The sequence below is a fragment of the Chrysemys picta genome, chromosome 1 (assembly GCF_011386835.1).
Source record: "Chrysemys picta bellii isolate R12L10 chromosome 1, ASM1138683v2, whole genome shotgun sequence".
In the NCBI taxonomy this organism is placed as follows: domain Eukaryota; kingdom Metazoa; phylum Chordata; order Testudines; family Emydidae; genus Chrysemys; species Chrysemys picta.
In genome coordinates, this window is record NC_088791.1 from 11,207,728 (window position 1) to 11,231,839 (window position 24,112).

The following is a 24,112-nucleotide window of genomic DNA, read 5'->3' on the forward strand; positions in this document are numbered from 1 at the left end:
GTACACTGATGGATATTAAATGGACAAACTGAGGGCAGTACGTGATATTTTAAAAGTGTGTGGTTTATTTCATTTTTGCCAACAGTAGAAACACCATCCCTGGTTAAGGAAGAGGATATAAAGTTTGATTATTTTTTACTTTACATGATTTGCAACATCATCTTGGAAGCTTGGGAGGAAAAAGTGTTGTGCTTTTTCCAGGTTCACAACTTTCATCCATACATTATTTCTATCTAATTGCATATGAAAGCAATTTGGCTTCCTGGTAGTTGACTTCCACAATTGCGTACCTCTCTTCCTAAAACTCCCCCCATCAAATATTATTACTCTTTCCCACCCCATTTCTAACATCAGGGATGTCAGGTTAGCTGGAAGCCTGCTCAGGGCTCCTCTTGTGCCCTCACCCCAAGTTTGGGCAAACACACTGGAATGACATAACTTCACTGGATGTGGCTTTTCCCTCAACAGCAGGCAGTACTAGTAAGAACTACCACCACAGCAAGTCTATACCATGACATACTCCTGGGGGAATTCTGTGCCACTGCGCAATGCAGAATTTGTGCAGAGTTCCAGGCTTCCCCGCAGAATTGGGGCTGCAGACCGCCACTAAGGGCTGCTGGACTCTGCAGAGCCCAGCTTGCAGTGAGCAGAGTGCCCAGGACGGCAGAGATGGAGGCTCTGCATGCTCTGGCTATCCGGCTTGATCCTCTTCCTCCCAGGGACAGGAGAGGGTCTGGCAAAGGGTGAGGAAGGGCAGGGTCACCCCACACCACATACCCCAGCAGGACAATAAAGAAGGTGGGGGGAGTAAAGGCTCTGGGGGTGGAGGTGTCTGGGTCAAAGAGTGCCCCATGACTGGGCTCTGGGGAGATGGAGGGGTGTGGATTTCTGGGCTGGGGCGTGCCATGTGGCTGGGCTCTGGGGGAAGGGGAATGCAGATGTCTGGGCTCTGGAGTTGCCATACAACCCCCTCCAAAAACCCCTAACTGGAACTGGGTAGTTGTAGGGGTTTCTTTAACTCTCTACTGCTGGGGGGATCTTTTTTTGTTATAGTGTTTCTGTTGACATATTTGTTGACAGGTATTTTGAAATAAATTACCAAAATAATTGAATGGAGTGATTATATTGTGTTATTTTGACATATAGAATATGAAGAATTTTAATATATTGTGTGCAGAACTTCAAATTTTTTGGTGTAGAATTCCCCCAGGAGTACACTATGCTCAAGCCCACAGCAGTAGAGACCTGCTAATGAAGGTTAAGGAATAAATAGTACATGCATTTAGAAAATGTGAAGAACAACACAGACAGTTATGGAACATGGAGAAAGTCCTCTTTAATTTTAGAGGTAAAAGAAGATAGCTTTGGGGCTTAAACTATTTGACAATACCCCTTTAAAAGGGAAAACAGATATTAAAATGTTACTTTAAGGAAAAAATGACATGCTCTCAGGAATAGCGAAGGATGCCAAAATCCAGTGCAAAATTTTAACAGCCGGTCTGTAGGCAGATCTAATACGAATAAAGTGTAATGCTGTAGATCTATAGCATTTAGCTGTGTTAACTATACAACACAAGCCAAGACAGAGGACTCTACACTGAAGTTGCAGCATAGATCTGAAACTATGGAGAAATACAGGAGGTACAGAAACTCCATCCCAACCAATCATACTAGTGAGTAAAGGTATCATTTTATTTTTTCAGTTACAACCCTAATATCCTCTGACCACTGGTGGTAATTAAAAAAGTGTCTTATTGCATTCTTAAGAACAGGAATATTGACACTGGTGTCCTAGCCAAATTCCCATTGATAGTTACAATTGCACAACTAAATATCTATCTGTAGCTTAAACTGAGACTTCACTTCCTCTCCTAAATAGCTCAGTTTTAAAAAGTGCTTATTGGTAGATACACAAGCTCCATACAGGAAGCCAAATATACCAAGTCAACATAATATACTAGGTTTAGAGTTTGCTGGGAATTTTCTGTCCCAAAGTCATTGACTGAGAATGTATTTTCTGACGGATTTTTTTTTTCCCCAGTTTTCCTCTGGGAAAAACTGAAACAAGATGTTTAATTTTGGCTGTTCGACACAAGTAAAAATATTTTGGTTTGCTGAACTGCATCTTCCTATACTGCCACTTTGCATCATGGAAGTTGTACTTCAGATGCCCGGTGCCCCCATTCTCCCCATGAAGCAGGCTCCCTGGCCAGACTACATTTCATGATGCAACATGATCTCCCCTGATGCACCACACAGTGTGGTCAGGGAAGTTACACATGGAAGTAACTCAGAAGCTGCAGTCTGGGCAAGGAGTCCAGTCCATAGGGGAAAGAGGGCATCAGTTACCTGCTCTACAACTCTTATGAGGCAATGCAAAACTATAGGGAAATGATTTTTAATGTTGAATTGACTCAAAGTGATGCATTTTGGGTCAGTTAAATAAACGGACATTAAACATTCCAATTCAAGAATATCAAAATGTTTTGTTTCAATTTAAAACAGATGCACGTAGTGGAAATTTCCAGAGGCAGGTATAAATATGCAAGCAAGAATCAGTCTAGAGATAACGAGGTTAGTTCAATCAGGGAGGATGAGTCCCTCTTTTAGCAGTTGAGATGTGAACACTAAGGGAGGAGAAACTGCTTTTGTAATTGGCTAGCCATTCGCAGTCTTTGTTTAATCCTGAGCTGATGGTGTCAAATTTCCTGCCTCTGAAAATTTCCACTACATGCATCTGACAAAGTGAGTATTCACCCACGAAAGCTTATGCTCCAATACATCTGTTAATCTATAAAGGTGCCATAGGACTCTGTCGCTTTTTACAGATCCAGACTAACACGGTTACCCCTCTGATACTAGACTAAATTAGGACATTTTCTGAAACATAAAAAAGGATACCTCCAGAGACCTGGATACCTTTATGTCCCCCAGTTGAACATGTCTTAGTGTGCAAGAGCTTTTCCTAGCTATTGCAAAGGAAAAAAATTTTGCTGCAACATTTGCATATGATCTTCAAATGCTGATCTGTGACACCACTAGTATGGAAAAAGTGTTACAGAAAACCAAATTCTACAACACAAAGTGGAAGATTTCCAGTCCATTGTTTTTGACTACTTTCATTACCAAAGATGCCCTATTAAAAACTACGAGGAATCCTTGTAGCACCTTAGAGACTAACTGGGACACAAGGACTCCTCGTTGTTTTTGCTGATACAGACTAACACGGCTACCACTCTGAAACCTATTAAAAACTGTTCTCCTCACTACACTGCCTGGCTCTTAATCTTTGATTTGCCAAATGCTGTGCCTGAAGGATATGTATTATGCCTATTTTATTTTGAAAAATAAACATTCCCATAAAGAACAATTTGTTTTTCATGTCTTCCAAGCTTTTACAATCTAGACTGTTGGGATGGCTTCCTCCATTCTTTGCTAAACTTGCAAATAAAACCCTAAATCATTTCATCGAGTAAAGTCCTCCCCACCACAATGCTCGGATACTTTGAAAGTTAAAAACCTGTAACAAAAATCCAAACTGAGAAGATATTACACAGTAGTTGCTCCCTAATGCAGCACTAGAACCTGCCCGCTACTCCGTCTCCTACTCTGAGTGGGGCATACCACAGCATTAACAAAACTATACTTGCGACCCGATAATTTATGGAATTTGTAACATGTCTGACGTAAGCCTTCAGGTCATCTGTTCAAATTCATCAGTTTGGAAAGTGACCCACCATCTGATGGCCTTCAGAGTGCCAAGAGAGTTACTCTCAGTCCAATTCTTAGTGGATAGGTGTCACATCTCAGAAACCCAACAAAGATACTGTTTGGTGATGGTTATCACATACGAGGCAAAAAGATTGAACAGGCCCTGGAGAGCAGAAGCCCCCTTTAGATATGAGGCAATCTTTTTAGGTCAGGACTGATGCACAGTGCAGGTGAAAGTTATGCTCCTGCTGTCTTAACTATATTTGTCCTTTGAACAGAGGACTTTAATAACCAGTCCTGCTCATCAGCAACCACTAACATTCTTCTCTTGATTAGAAGTGGATTTAATCCAAGAGCATACATAGCAATTTATCAAATTCTCTCTCACACACAGATTTGCATTTAAAAAAAAATTAAGGGTTAATAAAAGTTTAATATGGATTGTTTTCATTTAGTTCCTTCTCTACAAGAAAAAGCATTGTCCCCCACACTACAATTTTAGAGGCTATAAAACACAAAATAAATAGAACCAATAGCTCTTAATAGCTTTTAGGTTATCTGTCTATCCACCCCAGCCCCCCAAAAGCTTGGAAAGAGGAAAAATCAAGTAAGAGACATGAAGACCTGAAAATGTTAGAACTGGTGTACTATTCAGCAGCCTCTCTACTAAGCAAGGCAGACCATCAAGAACATTCCACCCCTGAGCATCACCCTCAGAACTAGTTACCTACCCAGTTCCACGTCCAATTCAAGGCATTAGCTATAGTTTGCTAAATGATTAAGGGGCTGTGGTCCATCTATCTCAACAGTTGCCACTTGTCCCTCACACTGAAACATGAGCTGATGGTTGGAAAGCTGTCAGAGCACAAGGTATACTTCACATGGACCGAGACAGAACTTCTCAATGGAGAACCCAAACTGCGGAACTGGCTTCTAGCAAAGATTTAACAGCCCAGGTTTAACACCTGACTCAGGGAAAAAAAAAAAAAAAAAAAAAACACACGACGACTTCTCCTTACACAGGCGTTTTAATGGAATAGCAGGTTCCCCACCTCACCCCACTTTACTTGGAGTCATACTCTGAAAGGCCATGAAATAGAGGATCAGGTTGGACAGCTAAAATCCCATTTAGGGATAATTCTTATCATTTATGTACATGTCCAGATATTAGGGTGACAGGTACTTCAGAAATGTGAACCATGAATACCTCAAGGATGTAAGACCACGAACAGTTCAATAGCTCTCATTAAACATTCAACAAGGTCTTACATTCGTTCACAAATAAAACAGAAAAGAGATGAACAGTGGTGTTTTTACTATCGGAGTTCCATTATGCAGAACCATTCTATTTCACAAGTATTTAAAAACAATTAGCATTAAAACAGAAGTTATACCACATATGGGAAGGACAGGTGATAGATGCCTTGCAGGGGCTACAAAGCCCAAGAAAATTTCATCAGATATTTTAAAGTTGCTCCAAAAGATGAGGGTGGAGAGAAAAAAAAAAGTATGAATTGAATGGCTGTATAACCTGTCCTTTAACTCTAATACATAGGACATTTTAAGGTTCCTTTTCCATCACTCTAAACGTATCTCCTCAGTCTTGAATCTCTCCCTGGTTCCCCTCTTCTACATTAAGGGCAAGCTTCTCATCTTCACGTTCACTGCTTTCTGCCCTCTGATTTATACAGCTCCTAGAGATGTGCACAGCATTTCAGATAAAGTGTCATATGGTTGGGGTAGCAACCATTTAAATTAGACATGACATAAGGAGAGACAGACGGTGGGATGCAGTTTGAAAGAGCGGTGAGATTCACACAAAATACGGTCATGGGGGTAACCCTGTTTTTGTTATGTACTGAGCTAGTTTTCTTTTAAATTTATTTTATTTGTAATATTTGCAAAAGCAACAAAGTAGCGAATTTTAGGAAGGATTTGGAGGAGGAGGTTAATACCTATGCCCCATCTAAATTCTTTTCCCAACAGTTCCCTTTGTCTCCTTCACCCACCCCGGACTATGTATCTTCTTCTGTGTTGCCCTTCAAGCCTGTAAAACCTTCTCAAGTATTTGAGAAGTAGCCCCTGTAAAAATGAAGTCCGAAGTTTTGTTCTGCAAGGGTAGTCTCACTGCAGGCCACGCCCTATTGTGTGTATGTTCTGTACTGGATTATGCTAGGCACTCCCATCCCTTTGGGGGCAGAGCTTTAGTTATCTTTGGCTCATTCTAGCCACAGTAAAAACCTTCAGTACAGCTCTACCTAAAGATTCTCAGCATATTTTGTTGCAAGTACTACAGCAATCAGTACTGAACATGTAAACAACAGTTTAGACCAAATGAATCCCTGCTACACAGTAACAAAAAACTGGTGCAGAGCAGAAATCAATATACTTTTTGTAGTAGGAAGAGAGCCTGAGACATAAGCCCTTGTATTAGAGGCCTAGTATGAGGCAGAACCTGATCACAGAATCTGGCAAGATCAGGGCTGATACTGCAAAAATACACATTCCTAAGGAGTGCTAAGTACAGAGTACTCCTGCAAACACAGCCCGATATCAAGTGGTACCAGAACATCCAGATATCAAGGATGGTACAAAAACATTCCCCAAGGATAACAGAAACACAATGACCCCTCCTAAAAGATAAGGTTAGGGTGACAGTAGGTAACTTGTTTATATCGGGGTATAAAAATGTATCTCAGAGGGAGTATCTTTGGCCAGCCTAGGGAGCAGTGGAAAGTCCCGTCATTGACTGAGCTGTGTCCATTATCACAGACATACATGTCTTAGTATCCTCGTAGAGTCTGCCAGGTGCTGTTACCATGCTTCATCGATAATAAACCTGGCTGGATGCCTTCGCACCTTAACAAATCTTGTGGTCATTGGGTGGTTCGCTTGAGGTCTGCTGTGCCAACTGTCTGCACAGAGCTGCGACAGCATACAGAGAGAACATACATGCAGCCAAACATCTGACCACACTTAACAAGATCAAAAGCAGTGAAGATATTTAGGGCATGTACAAAACATACAGGTATTTTAACTGGCACTAAGGTGCTTTTGTTCTCATAAAATGATGCAAGAACAGGCCTACTGAGGGAGCATGTGATAGAGGATAGAAATAAAACCATCATCCAAAATATTATGACTGGGGAAACGTCTGAGTTCATCTATTTCAGTGGTTCCCAAACTTTAACAACCTGTGAACCCCTTTCACTAAAATGTCAAGTCCCGTGAACCACCTTCTAAAAATGAAGATTTCCAGGGATTTTCTCCTTTACTTGAGTATAAATTATAAAAAGCAGAGATCTTGGAAATATAAAATTTGTTTTTATGACATGCTTATTACCCACTATTTATTATTAATTATTTATCATTACAGTATTTTTATTACATTATGAAAACTGCAACATTCTTCCAAGATCTCGCTTTCGTAGCTTGTATCACTTTGAATAAGCCTGTTATAAGACAAGGCTCCTATGTCTCATCAAGGAGTATCAGATGTGAAACAGCAGGAAGGTATTTAAGAAGCCAACTCAAAGAGATCCTCCTACACAAGCACTCAGGTCTTGAGCAGTCCAGGCAAACAACATGTTACAACAAAGCTTAAATTTGTTCTTCATAATACTTTTAAAAACAAACACTAGCTGCCTATTTAATTTTAATAAGAGCAAAAAATATCCACCTCCCTTTTCCATTTCTTATAAGGCGTCTTGAAGTTTAAATCTCCTTAGGGTGATCGATATGCTTGCTTTGATCTGCTTAGTTCTTGGAAGTCTAGGGGCTCTGGGCGGCTGGGCCCATGCTGCCCGGGGTCCCTAAGGACAGCTCTGGCCGCCATTAGGGCATTTTTTCCTCAAGAACCCCCTGTAACATTTCATGACCCCCCACTTTGGGAACCACTGATCTATTTCAAATGTAATCTTAAATTATCTACAATTCCTACAGCAACCTCAACTGTACAGTTGCAGGCCGACATTATGGTACTTGGCCACACAACATACACGTATAGTAACTCCTCACTTAACGTTGTAGTTAGGTTCCTGTTAAGTGAATCCAATTTCCCCATAAGAATTCATGGGGGGTTAGGTTGCAGGGAATTTTTTTTCGCCAGATAAGAGACTATATTTTATATGTATGTTAGTACACACATATATATACACACATATATATACATACACACATACAGTATAAGTTTTAAATGAACAATTTAATACTGTACACAGCAATGATGATTGTGAAGCTTGGTTGAGGTGGTGGAGTGAGTGAGGGTGGGATATTTCCCATGGAATGCCTTACTGCTAAATGATGAACTAGCACACTGCTGAGCCCTCAAGGATTAACACGTTGTTAATGTAGGCACACACTCTACAATGCAGCACGAATGGAGGGAGGGGAGACAGTATGGCAGAGAGAGAGAGAGAGAGAGAGAGAGAGAGAGAGAGAGAGACAGACACCCTGTGTGAGAGAGAGAGATGCACATTGATCCTTTAAGTACATTGCCTTTTTAATTGATTAGCAAATTGAGACAGCAGGTGCTGTCAGCAAGCTCCCTCAGTCCTGAGCCCTGTAGTGCCCCCCCCATGGAGATAAGGTGCAGGAAATGGGGGTACAGGAGTGGGGGGGGAAGAGGTTGACACCCTGACATTAACATCCCTCTTCCCCTCCTCCTCCCCCCGCACAGCAAGCAGGAGGCTCCCGGGAGCAGTTCCAAGACAGAGGGCAGGAGCAGCACACGACGCTGAGGGGAGAGACAGCTGAACTGCCCGGCAATTGATAGCCTGCTGGGCGGCTGCCACACAGGAAACTTAGGGGAGCAGGGAGCTGATAGGAGGGGCTGCCAGTGCATCCTAGATTCAAAGCCCCCACCAGCTATCTCCAACGGGCTGCTCTTTCTGTAAACAGTGGACAAAGCAGGCAGCTACCAAACAACCTTAGAAGGGAGCATTGTGCAACTTTAAACGAGCATGTTCCCTAATTGATCAGCAACGTAACAATGAAACGTTAACCGGCACGACTAAGTGAGGAGTTACTGTATATGGAAACACATGCTACAAGATACAATTTATAGAACATTACAGCCAACTTATTTACAAAGACTTACCAGAGAAACAACAGTAAAGCAAGTGTAGTTCCATTCCAATATACCAAAGCTTATGGTACATGCGGACTAATTAACTCATGCCAGTTGTTTGGTATGTCAGACACTCCTCTTGATAAGTTTCCAATACAACCACAATCCTCACAACACCCTCACACGCCCTCAATAAAGAGCTTTCCCCAAACAAAACTTTCTGAAAACAGGGAAAGTAGAAGGGCCAGAAATTAAAGTGTTGAGATAAGAAATGAATATATGAGCTTTCTATTGGTATATGGCACGTCCAAGTAAGCTGCTTCCCTCACCCACGCCCAGTCTTTCAATGAATAACCAGGCAAAACAGAATTTTATTATAAGGGTTAAACATGTCCCACTGCTCTGCTGCATGGCCTATGAAGTCCGAACAATGTCAAGCGGTCCGAATTGTAAAAGTGTAGCTCAACTCTAAAAGATTTTTTTTTTTTTTTTAAAGTTGCCTTCTTATTCAAGAGGTCTGCTCCTTTCAAGTTAGGAGCCATGTTTGAACACAAACAACATAAGGTATTTGGGGGTTTGGTTGGGTCCCCTCCCCCCCTTTTCTTTCTGCTAACTCTGCAGAGCTCATTCAACTACAGGAGTGGAAGTTTGAGTCTATCGTGGCATGCTTATTAATAGAACTGTTAACCAAATTCCAACCATCAAGCCAAATTAGGTCTTCATTTACACTTGTGCAACCCCACTGATGACAATGGGTGACTTCATTGAAGTCAGAGTTTTACCCAGTAGGCTCATATAAGAGCAAATTTTGGCTTACAGAATTTTGATTATTGGTGATGTCACAAGGAACACGGCATAGCATTCCTATCCCAAGTTGAATTACCTTGGCTAGCAAGTAGGGAAAAGTTTACTTGTAAATTGGGCAAATTTGATCTGTAAGCATGAAAGATAACAGATTTCACAACACCATTTTCATGGTCATTTCACAGTAGAAACACTTTCATGTCACATTATTATATGAACAATGCTGCATAAAACAAAATAGAAAGTATTTTTATAGGTTTCAGTCTAAAGGCCACTTGTAGTTTTTAAATGCCTAATCTTTCCCAAGTGGCTATGTAGACTTTCTTCAATTTTCCAAAACCAAAATTTACTTCTGGGCATGCAGAAAGCATAAAAACTTCATCTCAAAAGATAGAGGAATCAAGAAACTACGGTACTAAAAAAGGAGCTTAGAATGGAGAGTCCCATCTCAATCAATGTAGAAAGGTAACAAATGAAGATTCTCTGTTAGAAAGGAATCCATTTCAGCAAGAAACTGATGAAGGGGCTTTGGTATTCAGAAGCATTATAGGCAAGGTTATTCTCATGCTAAGACTTCTAGCTATGCTTTTCCAGTCACCACTAGTAGTCCATTAATTAATAGTCTGGTGTACAAAACCAACAGACTCTTTTTTCCTCTCTCTGATATATTCCATCCAAAGACAGACCAGACCTAACTCTACTTAGTTTTTGCCTATTGCATGTGTTTACAAGTCCAGAACAGCACAGACCCATTCTTCTACGTTATCCAGCCACTGTTTCTTCAGCAGTGACTTCTGACACTCCACAGTTCATTCATTCCCAAGTCCATGCACACTTCTGTTACGTCACTGTTACATATCACTAAACTAATGAAAAGGTGAGGATTGTTTTTACTTTTGCAAGATGTTGAGTGTTAATCACAGAGCAAAATACCATACTCTCTAGAAAACAAACACTACCTGGTATCAAGGCACACCTCAAAACTCTTTGACTGGCATAGATTCATAGATTCTAGGACTGGAAGGGACCTTGAGAGGTCATCGAGTCCAGTCCCCTGCCCTCATGGCAGGACCAAATACTGTCTAGACCATCCCTGATAGACATTTATCTAACCTACTCTTAAATATATCCAGAGATGGAGATTCCACAACCTCCCTAGGCAGTTTAGTCCAGTGTTTAACCACCCTGACAGTTAGGAACTTTTTCCTAATGTCCAACCTAAACCTCCCTTGCTGCAGTTTAAGCCCATTGCTTCTTGTTCTATCCTTAGAGGCTAAGGTGAACAAGTTTTCTCCCTCCTCCTTATGACATCCTTTTAAATACCTGAAAACTGCTATCATGTCCCCTCTCAGTCTTCTCTTTTCCAAACTAAACAAATCCAATTCTTTCAGCCTTCCTTCATAGGTCATGTTCTCATGACCTTTAATCATTCTTGTTGCTCTTCTCTGGACCCTCTTCAATTTCTCCACATCTTTCTTGAAATGCGGTGCCCAGAACGGGACACAATACTCCAGTTGAGGCCTAACCAGCGCAGAATAGAGCGGAAGAATGACTTCTCGTGTCTTGCTCACAACACACCTGTTAATGCATCCCAGAATCACGTTTGCTTTTTTTGCAACAGCATCACACTGTTGACTCATATTTAGCTTGTGGTCCACTATAACCCCTAGATCCCTTTCTGCCATACTCCTTCCTAGACAGTCTCTTCCCATTTTGTATGTGTGAAACGGATTGTTTCTTCCTAAGTGGAGCACTTTGCATTTGTCTTTGTTAAACTTCATCCTGTTTACCTCAGACCATTTCTCCAATTTGTCCAGATCATTTTGAATTATGACCCTGTCCTCCAAAGCAGTTGCAATCCCTCCCAGTTTGGTATCATCCGCAAACTTAATAAGCATACTTTGTATGCCAATATCTAAGTCGTTAATGAAGATACTGAACAGAGACGGTCCCAAAACAGACCCCTGCGGAACCCCACTTGTTATGCCTTTCCAGCAGGATTGGGAACCATTAATAACAACTCTCTGAGTACGGTTATCCAGCCAGTTATGCACCCACCTTATAGTAGCCCCATCTAAATTGTATTTGCCTAGTTTATCGATAAGAATATCATGCAAGACCATATCCCATGTCCTACGCCTCTGGGAATTCTGCTCCAAAAAATTAAAAATTCTGCCCACAATATTTTAAAATTCTGCAAAATTCTGCATATTTTATAAACACATCATCATCATGCCGGTTTCAATTATTTTGGTAATTTATTTCAAAATATCTGTCAGCAAGTTTCTCGGTAACAATACAGACCAAAAAAAAGATTGATAATTTTTTTTGAGAAATCGATTCCTTACTAGGCATATTAGTACAGAACTTTGAGTCATTAATTTAAATTACAACACAGAAGTGTATTTCCTGCACCTGTCAAAACCAGTGCAAAGACCTGGGGGAGCCAGGAGTAATGGAGGAGCTGTGGGACAGGAAAGGAGCCTGGAGTGAACCTGGAAGTTTGTTGGGTGTGGGTGGGAGAAGTATGGAACAGGTGTTTTTTGGGGGGGGCGGGGGGGGGAGGGGAAGAGGGGAGAAGAGACAGGATTGTTAGGGAGTTCGGAAGCCTCCCCCATGCAATTATGTATGTCAAATGTTAATTAAAAAAAAAAACAGCCATTTGTAAATTTGAGCTCAAAAAAGCATCTGAACCATTTTCTGAATGGTAAAGCAGCACACATTTAATGCTCCAGTTGCTCAAAAAATGACCAAAAAGTTACTGGTGTTACTTTTCATATGTTGTGATGCAAGGTGAAAAAAGTAATACCATAATGTAACATTTTTATCCTGTGACAAAATAAATAGGCCTCAGCCTGTTTAAGGGCAATACAACTTTGCTAATACATTCAAATACTCTATACTCAATGCAGCATTTGTGCTGCTTTACCTTGCTCTGTCACAAAGTACCTCAGAGCCAAATTTTGCAGATTATATGGCCAAGAAAATGATTGGGGGAAAGGGGGGTAGTAGTAAAAAAAAAAAAAAAAAAAAAAAAACAACACACCACACACACACACTTGCACACTTTTATGGGCATTAGGGTTTCTGGTTATCAAACAAATCACAGATTTAAATTCTTGGGCCTAAGTTCTCACTTCCCTGGGTGCTGGCACACAATGGAGACAACATCTTCACAAAACTCTACAGCAGAGGTATGAGTGACAGAAAGAATGGATTCCAAGAGGAGCCTCATTCAGTTAGTCTCAGCCAAGTCTGGGTGAGCGAGGTAAGATAAACCACGACCTCAAGATACTCAAGCTACATAATTCATATACTGTGAGTTATATTAGTAACCTGTCTCATTCCTCCACTGTTCTGCAAGTATGTCCTTGCTGTTTTCCTTTCAAAGAATAGTCACTATAGCAAAGCAAATAACATAAGAACATCAGAATGGCCATACTGGGTCAGATCAAAGGTCCATCTAGCCCAGTATCGACAGTGGCCAATGCCAGGTGCCTTAGAGTGAATTAACAGAACAGGTAATCATCAAGTGATCCATCCCCTGTTGCCCATTCCCAGCTCCTGGCAAACAGAGACTAGGGACACCATCCCTGCCCATCCTGGCTAATAGCCATTGATGGAATATCCTCCATGAACTTCTCTATTTCTTGACCTAAGGATATGTCTAATACCACAATATAAGACCAGGGGCCAGCTGTGGTTGTGCTGCCAATCAGCCTCACAGGACTATAAATTTGCTATGTAATCATTTGGGCTCAGGCTGGTGCCCAGATTCTCTGAGACCCCACGAGAGGGGAGAGTCTCAGAGCCCTGACTCCAATCCAAGCCCAAACATCTAAACTGCAATTTTACAGCCCCACAGCCCAAGCCAACTGATGTGGGCTCTTTAATTGCAGTGTAGGCATACACTGAGGGACCAGATAGCTCAGCTAATTCATAAATTGGAATCTTTCACCTCTAAGTCAGGCGTTGAAATGCAGCAAAGAAGAATAGTGACCATGTGTTATTGTGCTTGGTGGCCCAGGTGAAATGAGGAAATGACTCTGTCCAGTTCTCAGTGGACAAATGCTCATATCGCAAAAACCACCAACACAAGTGGCCCTAATTGATACACCCGTTGACAGAAAGACCAATGACTCAGTACATCACAGGGACTGACCTGCTGCTTCCCCCAGATATTGTCTCTCTAGTCAGGGTGGGTCTACGTGGTATGGAAGGGGCCAGGGAAGCTTCTGTTCCTGCTAACCATGCTATATCTGTTTTGGGAATAGAAGAATTCAACTCTTTCCAACCTTGAAGGCTGTCAATGCTGAACGTTTTACCAGCAGTAAACTACTGGACATTTTTTTTAAAAGCTCTGTACTGTAATTCATAATAGGACAGTAAGCAGCTTCCCCAGCAATATTACTTGGCTATATGATTACATTTCTTTACGTTTGTATTCTACTTTGCTTGCAGTCCATAGGATTCAAAATATTACGCTATTACTCCTTGGTTACAAGGCTTCACTGTGTTCTAGTCTAACCAGCCTAAAAGGTCATGAAAGGGAACAGCTATTTTGGATATTTTGCCTGAGTACAGCGTAGTCACAAGTGCCAAGACTGGCACAAGTATAAGAAGAGATTATTTTCTACTCAGAATGCTGAAAAAATGCATTTACCTATCTTAATGAATCGACAGGGGAACATCTGTTCATCAATTTTATGCTTCAAGGTGAATGTTTCTTTGTTATAATCATTCTTTAAGCCACTGTGGAAAAAATAAATAAAGTTACTAAATCTTACCTTGTATTTTAGAACTAGCTAGTAAATGCAACCATGTCTGAAATGTGATGGTTTCATTTTACTACTGATTCATAAGTATGCATGCTGGACCAGTGTCTGGACTGCTGTCAGCCACTTTACCTCCCAAGGAGGTAGCATATCTAGTGATACGAGTAGGGAACTGGAGTCAGGAGACATGGATTCTGTTCCCGTCTATGCTGACTCAAAGTGTAACTTTAGGCAAGTCACTTCTATGCAACTCAGCTTTCCCATTTGTAAGCCATAGATAATACTTGCCTACCTCACAGGAGCATGATGAGAATTAATTGATTAAAAAGTGCTCTGTGATTTCCAGATGAAAAAGTACTACATAAAGTGCAAGGTATCAAGATTCATAATAAAATTTAATTATACTAAAGTCCAGTTTTATCAAAAATGATATTGGAAGCAATAATTCCTGACAACCTGAGAAGTCAAATGATACTGAAAGACTGCTCAACTATACCAGCAAACTACTAGCATGCTATTTCAAACCTTCCCTCTTCCCATCAAGTTGCCCCACAATTCAAGCACTAAGCAATAGCAATTTAAAATTACTAAATTGGGGTAGCTCAAATTTGAAGATGCTTTTGAAATCCTACAACATGATCCTGCAGGATATCTATGCTAGGTTCTTCATGCCGCATGGTTTCACTTGGTAAGGCAGCACTAGTCTGATTCTTTGATCAAGAAAGAGCAGCCAACGGGTACTGACTACTTCAACAAACTAGCACCACACTCCCTATAAATGGGCTTTCCTGTTGCTGGCCTCCAATTAACATTGGCTCTTGCTGTATGGCTCCTCTGCATTTGAAGTACAGTGAGTGATCTAAACATTATCTGTCCCTTTCACTTAGGAGGCAGGAGACTGGCTAGGTGGGCTTCTCAAATTTACATTAATAATTATTCTAAGACCTATGATAAGTCTAAAACTGGTAATAGGCTGACTTCCATAAAATACCTACCACTGGACTACCAAATAAAGTGATTTTAAGACAAAGAAATTAGTTTTGTACTCTGTCCTTTGACAGATCAATCAATGAAGGTAAAGCAGCTAAGTAGTTCAGACCTGTACTGTTATGAGTTTCTATACATATGCAATTGAGAACACTTACTACACAACTCCTAAAGAGCTATTAAAAGTTTTCCACAACTGTAGCTCAAATTTAGGTGCGAGTCTCAGGTATGCAGAAGAAAGGAATCTCAGCCCACAAGCATTGCACCCTGGCTCTTCAAAACCTCCAGGAGTTCACCCTCCACAAATCCTCTGTGGTTAGAACAAGGTAGGGAAGGTTTCCCAGAGTTAAATTTTGACATATATGCTCCCTGGCCTGACCATATCACATTAGTTATCTCCCATGGGGCTGTACATAGGACCACAGGAGCCAATAGCAGGCTTACAATAGCATCCTTTTTGCACTATTAACCAAGTGCCATTTGGGAGAAAAGAGGGGAGGGAAGAACACTGTAGTCCAGCCTTTGATTTAGAATGATTTACAAGTTGTTGAAATCATCTCTTACCTGGATAATAGGTCTGTCATGTTTTCTTCATTCATCCCACCAAAGACTTTAAACTTCTTTAAATTGCAGACATGAGTCTTCTCATATTTGCCAAAGGTGATACTTTGGACTATGGCAGGTCTTTCGAGTTTCAGAATCAAATACTGTGGAAAGAGGGGGGAAAAAAGGAGAATGAATTTTGAACACAAAAATAAATACTGCAGTGTGCGCGCCTCGAAGGAGGAAAATTACAGCCTTCACATTTTCATAGGTAACACCAAGGCTGAAGGACAACGATTAATGTTGGTACTCCAAATTATATGGTCCCTGCCTGTGAATGAGATTAAACAACGGAAGATGAGGGCTGCATATTAGGAAGTACTGCTTTAAAAGAAATCTACACAACCAGAAAATAAGTCAGACCCCGTATGCTCTTCGAGACCTCATGTATTCCTTCTGGGAGTTGGAAGACAGACTTCAGAAGACATTGCAAGGTATGGCCAGGCTCTGGATAACTGTGACTTAGCTATGCACTAATGCTTGAACTGAAGTTTAACTCTGGAGTGCATTCTGTTGATTCAATCTCTCTTAGGATATGTCTACATTACAAAATTAGGTCGAATTTATAGAAGCCGGTTTTATAGAAATCATTTTTATACAGTCGATTGTGTGTGTCCCCACATAAAATGCTCTAAGTGCATTAAGTCGGTGGACTGCGCAGATAGCTGACACAGCAGACTCGACAAGAACTCCCAATAACCACAGAGTCTAGTAAGATGCAAAGTTACTTCGACTAGGTTTATTGCGATTTCGGACACAATGGCAGTTCCCCGTAGATTACTTAGTCTATCGGGCATACTACGAGAAAGGGCCTCTTGGCAAGGACCCGGCTCAGTGGCGGGACTTTCCACTGCCCCCGTGGCTGGACAAAGACACCACCCCAGGGATACATTCTTATACACAGGTACAAACAAGTTACACATCACTCCTGGCGTATTGAGGTGCAACCCCTCTACGTAGCAAGGTACAACCCCTCTATGTAGTAAGGTGCCGCCTCTCACCTTGTACATGTTGGTTCGATCAAAACAACTCTATCCATCATTTTACCCTTTTGCTCCGGTCATTGGGATGGGTCGGCCTGTTCCATGTTATCTGTGGAATGTTCCCGTATGGTATGTCTTGGTACCATGTTTATACTTTAACTTTGCTAGGTGAATATATATTTATGCAATATCAGCCCTTTCCTTGCCAGCTTCTGTGAGCAGGGCCTGCCTCTGGCTCACAGCTTAGCTTTGCTTTATGTCAGCTAAGTCTTGACCATTACTTTAGTTCAGGCCTCATACTGGGCCTTTATCAGGGCCTTCACTTACTACACAGACTACATACCACGGCAAGCATGGAGCCTGCTCAGCTCAGCTCACCGTCACCATGTGTCATCTGGGTGCCGGCAGACGTGGTACTGCATTGCTACACAGCAGCAGCTCCTTGCCTTTTGGCACTAGATGGTGTATTACGATTGGTACCCATCATCGTCGTACTCCTCAGCAAGTTCGGTCAGAGGCACCTGGGCAGACGTGTTGTGTCTCCTGGAGACTCAGTCCTGCTGGCAGTCCTATTGCACCGTCTTGACGATGATGTCTAGCAATCGTAATGCAGCATCTTCTGCCAAGCACCCAGAAGATGCCGATGGCTATCAGTCATGCTGCACCGTCTGCTGCCAGCCTAAGATGTAAAAGATAGATGGTCCAGATTTGTTCTGTATTCATTTGCTTCCCCCTCCCGCCGTGAAATCAACGGCCTACTAAACCCAGGGCTTTGAGTTCAATCTTGGGGGGGGGGGGGGGGCATTCTGTGTGACAGTTGTTTGTGTTTCTCCCTGATGCACAGCCACCTTTGTTGATTTTAATTCCCTGTAAGCCATGTCGTCACTCGCCCCTCCCTCCCTCCGTCAGACAATAGTTTCACGCCTTTTTTCAGCCCAGATGCTATAGCACTGGGATCATGGAGCCCGCTCAGATCACCACGGCAATTATGAGCACTATGAACACCACGTGCATTGTCCTGGAGTATATGCAGAGCCAGGACATGCCAAAGCAAAACCAGGCGAGGAGGCGATTGCAGGGCGGCGACAAGAGTGATGAAGAAATTGACATGGACATAGACCTCTCACAAAGTACAGGCCCCAGCAATGTGCAAATCATGGTGTTACTGGGGCAGGTTCATGCCGTGGAACGCCGATTCTGGGCCCGGGAAACAAGCACAGACTGGTGGGACCACATTGTGTTGCAGGTGTGGGACAATTCCCAGTGGCTGTGAAACTTTCGCATGCGTAAGGGCACTTTCATGGAACTTTGTGACTTGCTTTCCCCTGCCCTGAAGCGCCAGAATACCAGGATGAGAGCAGCCCTCACAGTTGAGAAGCGAGTGGCGATAGCCCTGTGGGAGCTTGCAACGCCAGACAGCTACCGGTCAGTCGGGAATCAATTTGGAGTGGGCAAATCTACTGTGGGGGCTGCTGTGATCCAAGTTGCCAGGTCAATCAAAGAACTGCTGCTATCAAGGGTAGTGACTCTGGGAAACGTGCAGGCCATAGTGGATGGCTTTGCTGCAATGGGATTCCCAACTGTAGTGGGGCGACAGACGGAACCCATATCCCTATCTTGGCACCGGAGCACCAAGCCACCGAGTACATAAACCGCAAGGGGTACTTTTCAATGCTGCTGCAAGCCCTGGTGGATCACAAGGGACGTTTCACCAACATCAACATGGGATGGCCGGGAAAGGTACATGATGCTCGCGATTTCAGGCACTCTGGTCTGTTTCAAAAACTGGAGGAAGGGACTCTCTTCCCGGACCAGAAAGTAACCGTTGGGGATGTTGAAATGCCTATCGTGATCCTTGGGGACCCAGCCTACCCCTTAATGCCATGGCTCATGAAGCCGTACACAGGCAGCCTGGACAGTAGTCGGGACCTGTTCAACTACAGGCTGAGCAAGTGCCGAAAGGTGGTGGAATGTGCATTTGGACGTTTAAAAGCGCGCTGGCGCAGCTTACTGACTCGCTCAGACCTCAGCGAAAAGAATATCCCCATTGTTGTGGCTGCTTGCTGTGCGCTCCACAATATCTGTGAGAGTAAGGGGGAGACATTTATGACAGGGTGGGAGGTTGAGGCAAATTGCCTGGCCGCTGATTATGTGCAGCCAGACACCAGGGCGGTTAGAAGAGTACAGCAGGGCGCAGTGCGCATCAGAGAAGCTTTGAAAACCAGTTTTGTGACTGGCCAGGCTACGGTGTGAAACTTGTTTGTTTCTTCTTGATGAAACCTCCCTTCCTCACCCCCCGGTTCACTCTGCTTCCCTGTAAGCTAGCCACCCTCCCCTCCCCCCTTCGAGCACCACTTGCAGAGGCAATAAAGTCATTGTTACTTCACATTCATGCATTCTTTATTAATTCAATCACACAACTAGGGGGATAACTGCCAAGGTAGCCCGGGAGGAGTGGGGGAGGAGGAGGGAAGGACAAGGACACACTGCAGTTTAAAACTTTAACTCTTATTGAAGGCCAGCTTTCCGATGCTTGGGCAATCATCTGGGGTGGAGTGGCTGGAGGCCCCCCCACCGCGTTCTTGGGCGTCTGGGTGAGGAGGCTATGGAACTTGGGGAGGAGGGCTGTTGGTTACACAGGGGCTCTAGCGGCGGTCTCTGCTCCTGCTGCCTTTCCTGCAGCTCAACCATACGCTGGAGCATATCAGTTTGATGATCCAGCAGCCAGAGCATCAACTCTTGCCTTCTGTCAGCAATCTGACGCCACCTATCCTCTTCAGCCCGCGATTCAGCCCGCCACCTCTCCTCTCGTTCATATTGTGCTTTTTTGCACTCTGACATTGACTGCCTCCACGCATTCTGCTGTGCTCTGTCAGCGTGGGAGGACATCTGGAGCTCCGAGAACATATCATCCCGAGTCTGCCGTTTTTGTCTTCTAATCTTCACTAGTCTCTGTGAAGGAGAAACATTTGCAGCTGGTGGTGGTGAAGGGAGAGGTGGTTTAAAAAAAAACACGACATTTTAGAGAACAATGGGTACACTCTTTCACGTTAAATGTGTGCTGTGTAATGTGAACAGCAATGTGCTTTCGTTACAAGGTCGCACTTTTCCTCTTATATTGAGGGCCTGCCGGTTTGGTGTGAGATCACTCACGCAGTGCCAGACAACAGAATTCAGCTTGCAGGCAGCCATGGTAAGCCTTTTGGCTTTTTTAACCTTCATAACATGGGGGAATGGTTTCAAACAGCAGCACCCTCATTTCCCATACCAAGCACCCGTTGGGTTGGCCATTTAAAATGGGTTTGCAAAGTAAAAGGAGGGGCTGCGGTTTCCAGGTTAACTAACCCCCCTCCCCCCACACACACCCAATTCTCTGGAATGATCACTTCACCTCTCCCCCCCACCGCGTGGCTAACAGCGGGGAATATTTCTGTTCAGCCGAGCAGGAACGGGCACCTCTGAACATCCCCTTAATAAAATCACCCCATTCACGGTCACCTGGTTGAAATGATATCACTCTCCTGAGGATAACAAAGAGAGATAAGGAATGGATGTTGTCTGCATGCCAGCAAACACCGGGATCATACGCTGCCATGCTTTGTTATCCAATGATTCCAGACTACGTGCTACTGGCTTGGCGTGGTAAAGTGTCCTACCATAGTGGACAGGATAAGGCAGCCCTCCCCAGAAACCTTTTGCAAAGGCTTTGGGAGTACATGAAGGAGAGCTTTCTGGAGATGTCCCTGGAGGATTTCCGCTCCATCCCCATACACTTTTCCAGTAACTGTACTGGCTGCGATTGCCAGGGCAAATCAATCATTAATCACGCTTGCTTTTAAATCATGTGTAATATTTACAAAGGTACACTCACCAGAGGTCCCTTGTGCACCCTCAGGGTCTGGGAGCCCGCCTTGGGTGAGTTCGGGGGTTACTGATTCCAGGTCCAGGGTGATAAACATATCCTGGCTGCTGGGGAAACCAGTTTCTCTGCTTCCTTGCTGTGAGCTATCTTCCTCGTATCCCAAACCCACTTCCCTGTTGCATGATTCTCCATTGATGGAGTCAAAGCACACAGTTGGGGTAGTGGTGGCTGCACCCCCTAGCACGGCATGCAGCTCCACGTAGAAGCCGCATGTCTGCGGCTTTGCCCCAGACCTTCCGTTTGCCTCTCTGGCTTTGTGGTAGGCTTGCCTTAGCTCCTTAATTTTCACGGGGCACTGCTGTGCATCCTTGTTATGGCCTCTGTCCTTCATGGCCTTTGAGACCTTTTCTAATATTTTGCCATTTTGTTTACTGCTACAGAGTTTAGCTAGCACTGATTTGTCTCCCCATATGGCGAGCAGATCCCGTACCTCCCCTTCGGTCCATGTTGGAGCTCTTTTGCGATCCTGGGACTCCATCATGGTTACCTGTGCTGATGAGCTCTGCGTGGTCACCTGTGCTCTCCACGCTGGGCAAACAGGAAATGAAATTCAAAAGTTCGCGGGGCTTTTCCTGTCTGTCTATCTGGTCAGTGCATCTGAGTTGAGAGTGCTGTCCAGAGTGGTCACAATGAAGCCCTCTGGGTTAGCTCCTGGAGGCCAATACCGTCGAATTCCATCCACACTACCCCAAATCCGACCCGGAAAGGCCAATTTCAGCGCTAATCCCCTCGGAGGTGGAGTAAAGAAACCGGTTTAAAGGGCCCTTTAAGTCGAAAAAAAGGGCTTCGTCGTGTGTACGTGTCCAGGCTTAATTCAATTTAACGCTGCTAAAAGTGACCTAAACTTCTAGTGTAGACCAGACCTTAGATGCTAACCTACAACTTCCATTAACTATGTCAGTTCTGAGACTACCTGGTCCCAGAGAGTAAAGTGAGCCACTAAAAGCTTGGCTCATCGGTAATAGGTGAACCAACTGCCTATAAAGCATATCAAATGATATTTGGCCATTTCATTTGTTATAGGGAGCCTCTCCTGGTCCATAAGGAAACTGATCAGAAGGGTTTGGCTCATGAGGCTCTCCTTTCAGCTGTCCCCTGTGCGCTGAAGGGTTGGCATAATTCCCATTTTCTGGCCTGATCAGTCACCTTAACCAGCACTGCCTGAGGGAAAGAATCCTACACTTCTTAAGTGCCTCTGAAGGGAGATGTTCCTACTGAATAGTCTGGTTGGACACCAGGAACCAAGACGTTTTAATTTTGCATAGCTGAGAGTAAAAAAACTCCCTTCTCTCTCTCTGAGAATCAAAAGAAGGGTTTTTTCCCCCAACAGAAGCAGAACAATCTCGAATTTACTTCGGAATAGCAGATCTTGTTCTGCTCCCTAAGTTCACAACAGGGAGATCTACAATAGGATTGTCACACCCACACAATAGAACAAGTGAGAAGAGGTTGAAAAAATGTACAACCAATAAACTCCACATGCACTACCTTCCCCTCGATTTTGTCACAAAACCTCAATAGAAGCTACTGTCTGAACAGACGTACAATATTCTAGAAACCTTTCCACTACAAACTACATGGGGGGGCCTAGTCCAACCATAAAATGGTGCAGCAGATTCAAACATGGACTAGCATTTTAAGTTTAACTATTTTGATAGTAAGTGACAGACTCCATAGAATTTAAATACAAGTGACTGCTTTCAAAGATCCCAGATTAGAGACTGAAGTCGTATCTATCCACAAAGCAGGTATAGCACAGAAAGCAGCCATGCAAACTTTGTTGAAACTGCCCTGCCACCATACCTCAAACTTGACCTAGAATTACAACTTCCAGGGTGATGGAGGAATTTGTTTTCCCACAACCAGTCAGATAGATAGACCTTGGTCTTTCTCCTGTGACTCCATCGTACAGTCACCTTTAACTGTTCCTAGAAACTGGACTGAGACCAACAGCACATTGTACCTAGGGCAGTAAAATTGCCAATTTAGACTAAGTTCTTGAGGACAGGAACAGGCCCTCACTAAGTGTTTATACCGCACCTAGCTCAATGGGATCATGATTTCAATGGGCGCCTCTAAGTCTTACTGTAAAACACACAGGCTAGAAAGAATTAGACAAAATGAAAAAATAATTTCCATTAATAATAATCAAAGTCTACAGGTAAGCAGAGTAAGAAAGGAACAGAGTTTGATTTAAGAATATTTACTTTGTATATTTTGACATGATGTTGACAATTTGTGTTTAATGTTATAAAAATAATTTGACTCTAATCTGCTGTCATTAAGCAATTATGGTCTGACCTCAAACATAATTTCCCACAAATGAAATAGCTAACATTAAGAAAAATGCTTTAAACCCATAATTTTGCAGTAATTATAAAAAATACAATTGAATGCTGCCAAACCTAAATACACATCATAGCAGTGATTATGTATTTTTAAAAACTTCCATATCTACGCACTGTGTCACAACACTACTAACACAACAAGCAGCAGCATTCACACTAAAGGCATTACTATAAAGCATCTGGTTAATACTAAATGAGGGAATCTTTAAACATGATTTGGTTAGTTATTTTTTAGTTAAATAATAGCATTAAGAGACACAAAACCAAGAAAATTCAATCTTAAAAGTTTATTCACAATTTAGGACAAAAGAGGTATGCCAACACTTTGCCAATAGCTAGTTACAATGCAAGGTGAGGACATGGTGCTTTTCCAGTAGTTCTCTGCAAAGCCTCACAGAGCTCAATGCCATATTTCAACATAAGTCTCTCTCTAGCCACCTGCACATTTATTATGTTGACATGCTTTTTTTCATCAGAGTATCCCAAAGAACTTCACAAACCATATAAATTCAGCAGCACTGAACGCCAACTTCTTCTGGAATGGACACTAGTTCGCTCCACTTGCTGGCCAGTGTGTGGCACGCTGAAGAGCAAAGGAGTAGATGGAGGACTTTTGGCCTAGGACACTAGCACAAATCCCATGTGATCTTATGTTCTTTTCCAAAAAATCTCATACCATAACTTACATATTACACCGTTTTACCTCAGAAAGCTGAAGGACTGGAACTGACCTTATGAAGATTTGAACTTGTGGTTCCAAGGAATTTAAGAATTCCATATCATATGCTTAGGTTACTAAGATACACCCTTTGGCAAATATTAATGCCAGATTTTCAGAAGAGCCAAACTGACATGTAGTCTACATGCTTATTAAATGCTGCCGTTTTTATTATTTTTAGTCCAAAGGAAGG

General features: G+C 42.9%; 1 protein-coding gene across 3 annotated transcripts in view; it reads right to left on the bottom strand.

Moving 5' to 3' along the window:
* MKLN1 (muskelin 1) overlaps positions 1–24,112 on the bottom strand; it is a 194,541-nt gene that overhangs the window by 132,340 nt on the left and 38,089 nt on the right. For all 3 annotated transcript variants that reach the window (XM_008169562.4, XM_065552932.1, XM_008169563.4), the window contains 2 exons: positions 15,910–16,052; positions 14,247–14,335 (listed from right to left, as the gene is read on the bottom strand). In XM_008169562.4, the coding sequence (XP_008167784.1) occupies positions 14,247–14,335; positions 15,910–16,052 (232 nt within the window). The remainder of the gene's footprint in view (positions 1–14,246; positions 14,336–15,909; positions 16,053–24,112) is intronic.